This window comes from Lupinus angustifolius, unplaced genomic scaffold (genome assembly GCF_001865875.1).
Source record: "Lupinus angustifolius cultivar Tanjil unplaced genomic scaffold, LupAngTanjil_v1.0 Scaffold_79_71, whole genome shotgun sequence".
Taxonomy (NCBI): domain Eukaryota; kingdom Viridiplantae; phylum Streptophyta; class Magnoliopsida; order Fabales; family Fabaceae; genus Lupinus; species Lupinus angustifolius.
Window position 1 is genome coordinate 4,633 of NW_017723806.1, and position 10,578 is coordinate 15,210.

General features: G+C 29.4%; 1 protein-coding gene across 1 annotated transcript; it reads left to right on the top strand.

Annotated features, from left to right (window-relative positions):
- The first annotated feature begins 1,920 nt into the window (after positions 1-1,920).
- Positions 1,921-4,620, top strand: LOC109339526 (heat stress transcription factor A-6b-like). The gene is made up of 2 exons (XM_019576982.1): positions 1,921-2,175; positions 3,859-4,620. Exons 1-2 carry the CDS (start codon positions 1,921-1,923, stop codon positions 4,618-4,620), a joined length of 1,017 nt encoding a protein of 338 aa, XP_019432527.1.
- Positions 4,621-10,578: the final 5,958 nt, after the last annotated feature.

Here is a 10,578-nt window from a genome sequence, read left to right on the forward strand (position 1 = left end):
TTTTAGGTGGTAAGTTTCCCAATTTTAAGAGTATCTCAATCTTAATTAACATCGTTGTAATTTTCTACTATTTTTCAATATTATAAAACCTGAGCTGAACATCAAATCGGACGATGTTTAGTAGTAGGTTTAACTAATTAAACTGTTAAACCGATCGGTCGAACCGAATAATTTAGTATATAATTAACAATTTTTATATGTAGATATATAATTATATATAAATGTCAATTTTTATATAATTAATAATTATATTGAACTAACATCTCTCCATCATTTTTTCGTCATAAGTAAAAAAAACATTAGAGCAAAATTATTTTTTTTTTAATTTTTAGTGAACTGTCTAGTTTACTTACCATATTATTGTGATTTAACCAGATTTATCACATTCAGACCGGTATTACCCCGATTCAAAATAGTTCGACCATTTGTTTAGTTAAGATTACAAACTAACCCGTTTTCAAGTTCAGTCAACGATCAGACTGTTCATATCATCCGGTTCGATTCTCACAACACTACTATTTTTCTATAATTATAAAATATCAGTATTATTAAATTCAAACTAGACATTAACTAGGTAAGGTACTAGATCAATAGTTAGACTAGTGAGGCACTCATTTGTTCATTTGACTTAATTTATATTAAAATTCTTAAAGTATCTCATAAAACAATTAATACCAACATTTTACTATAATACAATTTATAAATAAGTTAAAAATACCACCATGTTTTATGCTTTAATCACAATATATAAAAGTGTAGAGGTAAACTTTGAATAAATTAGACAACAATGTTTTTGTTCTAACATATAGAACAACAAATAACAACTATATTTACAATAATTATAGACATAAATACATAAAATTGAAAGAAATATATTTTTTCATTTCAAAATCATGTTGTTTTGATATTTTTTAAAATTGATTGTATCGGCCGAGTCAAACTAGTTCAATCGGTTGAGTCACCTATTTTATAATCAAAGTCATCAAAATGAACTGGTTCATACTGATTTTAGTCCATAACTAGTTTAAAGAGTGGCTTAAACTAGTCTTATGTTCGGTTTTTAGTCGGCCTAGTCGAATGCCCAATCCAAGCTATGTTCAATAACGATACAAAACATAATATAATCATAATCATAACCGTGAACAAATATTTATTGTCCACGATCATATCTTATATTATATTCCGGTACATCTTGTTAATTAAATTTTTTTAATATTTTTTATTTTTTATTTAATTATAGCGCTAGCCATTTGGACAATATACTTGTTTTCTGTAACTGGCCACAATTTAAAGTATTTGTGGGTCACTAATACGAATAAGGATCATCTGGAGATGTAAGTGGTTATTTTTATACATATTTTTAATGGCAAAAATATGATTTTATGATAAACAAAAATAAATATTATTACATGTTATTTTTTATGTATTATTATGTGATACTTGACTCTTCATTAATGAAGATGATTCTTTTTCCACTAATACATATTTATGTTGCACTTCACCTTCCCATATCATATCTCCTGTAGAAAGATAAAAGGGAAAGAGAAACAAAAAGCTAATTATATATTTAACAAAACCCAGCAACGCCTTAACAGCTAGCTTCTGTCCCCACTCTCCCCATACAAGATAAAATCACAAAACTTGCAATCACTTCTCAAGCACACTTTCTCTGGCACACACTCACTTTCTGTCTGCCATTCTCTCTCAGCTAATACTTCTTTGTAAAACTACTATTCTGATCTTCCTTTTATTTCTAAATATAGACCTTTAAGTTTCATCTGTTATCATTCTTCAAACATCTGAAGAAATAACTACTTTTCTAGGTTAGGCTGCTGCAACATTTTCTTGAGAGCTTAACAAGTTCAAAAACAAAGTCAAACCCATCATTTTTCAGGAAGAAAGAAACAGACTTAGAGAAAAATGGATCAAATGAAGGAGTTTCTTGGAGAGGTTGTTCCACAACCAATGGAGGGGCTCCATGAAAGTGGTCCTCCACCATTCCTTACAAAAACATATGACATTGTTGAAGATGTTTCTACTAATCAGATAATTTCATGGAGCGTAGGGAACAACAGCTTTGTTGTTTGGGATCACCAAGCATTTTCCATTAGTCTTCTCCCTAGATACTTCAAGCACAACAATTTCTCTAGCTTTGTCAGACAGCTTAACACCTATGTGAGTGTATCTATTATATCTTTTTGTTATTCTCTAGTTGATTGAAATGTTGTACAAGTATATATGGATCAACTTTTTAAATTGGGATTAAGGTTGGGTTCACTAAAACTGCGGTTTTGGTGATTGAGATTATCAAAATCTTAACATTGCAGCACCCCATACTCTCATTTAGACCAATACAGGTATCGAATATAATATATATCTGATATGTCAATACGCATTTTTGTAAATGAGAAATATGATAAGTTTAGGATAAGCATATAAAATATATATGTAAATAAAACTTATAAAATATAATAAACATATAATTATTGATATGAATTTTTAAACAAGAAACATATTTCTTAGACATCACTAGATACAAAAATAAAATTTATATTGTCATAAGAAGTAAAACTAATCTCGTTTAATTGAAGATCAACATTATGCATATATTATTTTATCTTTTTTCTCTTCCTATAAGTCAACTTGATTGAATATTATGTTTATCTCTTATACTAAATTGATTGTGTTATGTTTTTCTCAGTCTTAAATGTTACTATGCGGTAGTTGGTTGCATATGAGATATCTGCAAAATATTTTAAGAGTATGATAGAATTTTTAAAAAATATCATATTTAATTATAAATTATATATTTTAAACAATAATAATTTCGATATGCTATAAAAATGTATTGATGAAGTATACGACACAATAAGTGAAGGTTATTGAAGTAGGATGTTTTATAGATTAGGGTACATAATTTGTCACCTTTTTTATATTATGAATAATTCAATATCTTTACTAGATTTTTTTAAAAGAAAACTGTACTTGGTATAGAGATTCATGATCCAACCTGGTAAGTTCTTTAATAATCACAAGATACAAGATGAGATTTTATTCATGTATGTATCTCACTGCCGTGCTGATGAGGCAGTAATCTTATCTTAAGTTTAAAAGTGTACAAGAACATGAGAAATGGTTTTACTTCAACAGTAACCTTATCATCATTGACGTGCTAGAACTCTCCTATATTCATTTCTTATTTGTTTATAATATTTGGTAGATTTGACTGGTCCCATTTGATCCTTTTATTTATTGAGTTCTCCTGGTGCCAAATTAAAGGTACAATATTATATGATATTATACACTATTGATACACGCCATTATGGTCTGCAGTGATGCAGTATATATCTACAAAAAAAATCATTTCTTCAACATTAAAATATGGATATTAAGCTGTGTTTCTTTATTTTCTTATGTATTTTTTAAATGTGTGCATACAACAACAACAAAAGTGAGAGATGGAGATGAATATATATATATATGTGGTATCAAATACTAAAATAAAAATTCTTGTTCAAATAAGATTACTCCTATACATGTGCAAGAATTCTATAAGAATTTATATAACATGAAAGGGTTTCTATAGACTTTTCTCATATACATTGTAGCTCTCTAAATTACCATCATTGCTACAATACTTGCATATAGATATAAGAATAGTATTTTAAATCGTGATTGTGATTACATTATTTTTATCGCAATCGTGAAAAATTGTGAGAAAATGTAGCATGTCTGATATCATGATTATGATGTTGTGATGGATACTCTGAAACTAATATTATTGTCATAATTGTAGTTATGGAGTGTAATTTAAAACACTGATATTAATGTGAAGGAGTTTGATATATATTTGTGTAGGGGTTCAGAAAGGTTGATCCGGACAAGTGGGAGTTTGCTAATGAAGGTTTTCTAAGAGGACAAAGGCATCTTTTGAAAAATATAAGGAGGAAGAAAACAACTCAACCTCAAACTCCACAACATGCACTAGCTCCTTGTCTTGAAGTTGGGAAGTTTGGATTAGACTTTGAAATTGATAGGTTGAAGCGTGACAAACAAATTCTAATGGTAGAAGTTGTGAAACTCAGACAACAGCATCAGAACACAAGAAACACCCTTCAAGAAATGGAAAGTAGGCTTCAAAAGACTGAACAGAAACAGCAACATATGATGAAATTCTTGGCAAGGGCAATGAAGAATCCTAACTTCATGCAACAATGGGTTCAACAAAAGGAGCTGGAAGAAGATATTTCCAAGAAAAGAAGGCTTAATATTGATCAAGGAATGAGTAGTGATATTGTTAATGTTGAAGTAGCTGAATTAGGTTATGCTCATCATGAAGAGTGCTCAGCTTTTGTTAAACTTGAAGAGCAAGAATACACTGACATATTAGGGCTTGAGGTTTCTGACCTTGACCTTGCTATGGATATTAAGGAACAAAGTGGAAGCCAAAGGAACATAGATGAGAAAGGAATTGAACTTGAAAGTAGAGATAAAGGCATTGATGAAGCATTTTGGGAAGACTTTTTGAATGAGGGCACTCAAGAAAATCTTGTAGGATTTAATAATGTAGCTGATGAAGATATAGATGTGTTGGTTCAGGAATTTGATTATTTAGCCTAAGGTCCTGAATAAAATGTTGTCCCATTTCCAATGCTGCATTTCTGAATCTTATAGGTAATTTTCCTTTTTTTATTGTATATATATCCTTTTTTATCCTAGAGTCACTTCAGTTTTTAACTTAAACTAAATGGTATGATTATGAATTTAAAGCACAGATTTTATCAAGAATTGACATAGTAAGCAAATATAACGCCTGTTGTTTTAGAGGTTTATCGATTCTTCTCTATCTAAAACTTAAGTTCATATATCATTTTGTAATTTTTTGAATAAGTTTGGATTATGTACTAGTTTCAAGTCCACACTTAAAGAGCTAGTTTGCCTATCCTACTCAAATAGAATCGTAGCCGGTGTCAAAAATATCTGGTCAGACTAGCTAATGGTTTAATTCTAAATTGATTATATGACATCTTATCTAACTGATTATATATTAAAATGAAGATAATTAGGTTCTCCTCGATCAATTTAAACTTAAAACTAGTCAAATAATCAAACTAGTTGAAATGGTTTAGTCAACAAAAGTAATTTTTAAAATAACCAAAAACGACATTGTTTTTAGATATAAAAATTAAGAGTTTTATTATTTGTAGTTATGTTTGTTATCTCTTAAGTTATGTTCTTATAAAAATTTATTTGTTCCATTAAATATTAAACTTATGTGTATATTTTTGTTGTAATTAAAATATAAAACTTACATTATTAGATGATATTTTTAACTTATTTATGATAGCTAATAAAATTATTTATTTATTGTTTAATTAGTTAACGTTTATTAGTTAATATTATGATTTTCTCGTAATTTTTAATATAAACCAAGTTAATTAATTTAACTATTAGTTCATTAGTATCACTAGTGGTTTATTGACTTGGTACTCTAATTGAATTATCATTGGTTGGAGTTTAATATAACATGATAATAAATATCATAAATCTTCAATACTTCCATGTTCTTCTTCTATACCGTTTATTATAATGAATCATAAATGAATAGTAAATATGCTAAAATTGAAATTTGAATTAAAACTCATCTTTAATTTATTAAATATGACGATTTTAATCTAAAATTTCCTAAATAGTATAAATTTATATTTCAATTTGAAAATCATAGATTTGATTACAGTCAATGAGTTGTACGTAGTCATTAATGAACTAATTACTGTTATTTATAATTGATTGCTAGATATTAGAAGTTAAGGATTTCAAAAATTAATTTTTTTAAGTTTCAAAATATTTATAGACCCAAATTGGTTATGTCGGAACAAGATTCAAGTCTACCTACTTATCAGAAGATTAACACATAACCTAGTTTGTCAATGATATATTAATAGACAGTTGTCATAACCTAGTTTAATCCCTATACATTATTCCCTTGTCAGAATGTCTTCTCCGCATAGTGCATACAACAACAATGTGAATAAAATATGTTCGGACTCATTACTAGATATTTATATTTATTTTTTATTTTTTTTATTTATTTTAAAAATAGGTAAAAAGTAGTCATGTGTCATTACCTAACTGATGTAAGGAGAGAAATTATCTCCTCACACTAGAAGATCATTTATCATCTTTCATAAAAACTCTTTTTTTAGATTATTCTGTGATCAACATTACAAGAGAGGGATTAAATTGATAATTGTCCTAAAGCAAAATTATATTATTCCTTTTAATCTATTTCCAGTGAACATTTATTTTTATAAAATATATTGTGGATCAATAAAGTAAATGTACGTGAGTATATATATGTATTAAAGTCTAATATTTATACAACATATATACTCATATTTTGATATATATTTTCATTTGAGAATATTTAAATATAAAACGGATCAACTCTCTCAATAAGAGTTTTTATATGTACAAGATTTAAGCACAGGTTCTTAATTAAGATAAAACATATAAGATCTATAAACCAATTTTTATTCATATATCACTTCTTTTGTTAGTTTGAGGGAAAAAGGCGTATCTTCTATCAAGATAAATATATGTTGGGGATAAGTTATTTCCTTACCACCATTAAAATTATGATATGTGTCTTATTTAATCATTTTCTATAAAATATTTTAAAAATTGAATAAGATAGACACATATCATACTTTTACTAACTGGAGGAGATAAATTATCTGATAGTACGAGAAGATATTTTATTGTCATATTCTATTATTTAAATATTTTATTGTATGTATCCATTAATTTCATTTTATTCACGTGTTATGTATTATATATTTATGGTTTAATTCCTAAGAGCAACATTGTTGGGAGAGATAACCACAACCTTTAAAATGGATTAATTCCTTACTAAAAATCGGAACATTCTTGTAAAAAAACATGAAATTTATTGCGTTTGAAATAGAATATGTTATATGTACAATTAATTTGGGACTATAAAAGTTGTTTGATAAAAAATGTTAAGATGTGTATGTATAGATGAAAAATATAAATAACTGGCAAAAAAAAAGTAATTTTACCTGTTGTAAGAAGGAGAATTTCAACTTTTAAATGGAAAGAAATTTTCAACTTTAAATATATATAAATAATTAAGGTAGTTATTGAAAGCATCTTATAAGGCTACTAATTGGAACGAGATCCTCTCCACCAAAATCATCATAACCAATCAACATCCTCTAAGTACAATAAATATATTAATTTATATTTTAAAAAAAAAATATTTTTAATTAAGTGACACTTTTTCATTTGTCCCTACTTATCATCATTAAAGAGAAAGAGTATGTGCCAAAAATATATTGGTTTAATGATGTAAGAACTTATTATATTTTTAGGTAAAATACTAGGCCAAATGTTAACATGTGTTGAAAGAGACACTTATGTTGGTGCAGCGGAAGCGATCGTTGCGCAGCGTTAGTCATAAGCAATCAAATAATGCGCATAGAATAAATAGAAGAGAAGAAACAAGAGAATTTGTTAACGGGGTTCGGCCAATTGTGCCTACGTCCCCGGAAGCGCTGAGCGGCTACCAAAATATTATTAGAGGCCCATTGAGTGTTTCTATTTGGTGTTTATATTTGGTGCACATTATAACAAGGGACTTGAGTCCAATATATAACATTGATATTCTACTCTATTCTAATTCTAGTCAATGTTAGACTTCATATAATAACATATTTCAAGCATCCCAACAATCTCCACATTGATTGAAATAGACGAATATCTCGCTCCTTAGGAAATCTATACAAGAATCTCCCCCTTAGCGAATATATGACTTCACCTTGTTCAATGTCAAATTCTCTTTAACTGCTCCCCTACAAAATATACCTTCTGAGCATCCTTGACGATGTTACCAAGAGTCTAGCTCTCCAAACTTGTAGTGCAGCTTCTCGTACCGCCATCAAATGGAGCACACCGCCTAACCACCTATTGCTAGGAAGTCTTTCGAATATTGGAACATCTACACAAAAGTTCACCAACGATCATCCTCTTCAATACTCAGTCAAACTGAACCTTGGAGCTTCTTTGAAAAGCCTCAATCGCTACCACCATTGTCTACTCCGACAATAAAGAACTAACATACTCCACCATAAGGAGTATACCCACATACCTTGCGTCAATGTTAACTAATGCATGTGTCACATCCATGCATCCAAGCCAATGCCCATGTCACACCCCTTGCATCTCTACCAATGCACGTGTTACAACTTGCATCAAAGCCAATGTCCATGTTACACCCTATATCAAAATCAGCCAGTGCCTATGTGCTTTTGTAGATCTGCTAACAATTAACATCCTTTACTATAACGTCTTAGACACACCATTAGGATATTCCACTTCTCATATCAAATGAGAACATTCTCTCAACATCTAGAGATATATTGTCAGCATCTGTCTCTAGGTTAAACTCAACACATGAGTCTTTATCTCACCTTGATCCTAACCCAATACATGAACTTATGGGGTTCTGGATCAACATATACATCACACACACCATAGTTCCACCATGTTTCTTTCTCCTTCAACTCATCTACTCTATCTTTGCCACTACCTTTGACACACCTTGTCTAGTTACCACGCCTTCACTCTCTTTAGCCATTATCTGAAGTCTGGGTTAAGAGTAAGGGTGGAAACAGGCCAGGCCAAGCCAGGCTTTACCTTAAACAGGCCCAGCCTATATAGCACATAGGAGCCTGGGCCTGACCTGTTAGCCTGTTAAAAAAAAATTCAAAGCCTAGGCATGGCCTGTTTAAAAGCCTGGCCTGACCTGTTAGCATGTTTAAAGGCCTATTATACTATATGCTCATGAAATAGGCTACCATATCTACATTTTAATGGGCTTATAGGCTTATTTTTAGTTAGGCCCATCTAATTCTAATAATTAAATTATATTTTTATATACATTTTTATATTAATATTACACATATATAATAATATAGCTTATATTAAAATAGTATAATTTCAACATTCTTATATAATATAACTAAATAGGCCGGCCTGTTAGGCTTTATAGGCCTTACCTTGTCTAGCTATCACACATTCACCCTCTTTAGCCATTATCTAAAGTTTGGGTTAAGAACAATCTACCAATTGACTTTGATACCATTTGTTGGTGCATCAGAAGCGATTATTGCGCAACGTTGGCCACAAATAATCAAATAAAGTGCATAGAATAAAAAGAAGAGAAGAAACAAGAGAATTTGATAACGGGGTTTAACAATTGTGTCTACGTCTCCGGGAGTGCTGAGCGGCTATCAAGATATTATTAGAGAATAAAGATTACAAACCTTAGCACACTCATGGGCCCATCTGCCCATGAGGTGTTTCTATTTGGTGCTTATATCTGGTGCACATTATAACAAGGGACTTAAGTCCAATATATAACATTGATATTATACTCTATTTTAATTGTAGTCAATGTGAAATTTCATATAATAACATATTTAAAGCATCCTAACAACTTGCATATTAAAAGGAATTAATTTATTATTTATAGGATGAGTTAATACTCTTTCATTATATAAAATAAAAAAAGAGTCATTTTCATGGGATTTAGATTTTGTAACAAAAAACTTTTCATGAAAGTGTGACTTCTCTCTCTATTTATTTTGAATTTTATAAATTCCAACTAATCAAATAAAGTGATTATTTCAACAACAAAAAAGGAAGTAAGTCGCATTATCACTAAAATTCTATGCTAGAGTAAAGAATTGAAATCAGACTTTTACACATACTATTTATTACTCTTGAATTATGTGTTTGGTTACGTTCCCTCACATCATAATCTCCTCTATTCTAAGAACATGTCTCTATGTCCGTGTTTAATGAAGTATTATTAAACAATATGAAAATATTACTTTACAATTTAATTTTTTCTCTAAATAAAATAACACATTTTGATTAGTCCGAGATCCATTACAGACGTCAATAAGGACAAAAGATCTCCCTCCCATAATCTATTTCTTCCACATTCTAGCACTCTCCATCTTTCACTTTCAATAATTGAAGGAGTTTCGGGAAAAATTAGGATGAATGTGGGGTCATTCTAGTGCTATCTATATTCGGTAATAACAACTTTAAAGAGGACCATCCATATGATATGCATTATTATTAGAACCTCTCAAGCTCTAATTATTTAATAAGGTATTTAAATTTCAAGGTGAGAATATTTGATAGACTTAAAAAGAAAGTACCTGTTTTAAAGTTCTATTTTTATTATTTGTCGTTAATTTTAAATAAAAATAATTGTATTTTTAAGGGATGGTTAAAAAGTGCTCATAACAAAAACTACTACTATTACAAAATATTGATCTTTCACTTCTATAAAAAAAGTTCAAGATATTATAGCATTTAAATTAGATAATTTATGTTCCTACTCACAAGTCAAACACATTGGTTGCGAGTGGCACAGAAGGTCAATGGACTAGTTGATATGTGAAGACTAGAACCCAAGAAGTTTAAGACAGATTTAATATTCAAAGTAGCCTATTGTGACCCAATATGGTATGGGGTCTGCTT

Coding starts and splice junctions, on each gene's coding strand:
- LOC109339526 (XM_019576982.1), top strand. CDS start 1,921: ATGGATCAAATGAAGGAGTTTCTTGGAGAGGTTGTTCCACAACCAATG. Junction 2,176..3,858: donor TCAGACAGCTTAACACCTAT/GTGAGTGTATCT, acceptor ATATTTGTGTAG/GGGTTCAGAAAGGTTGATCC.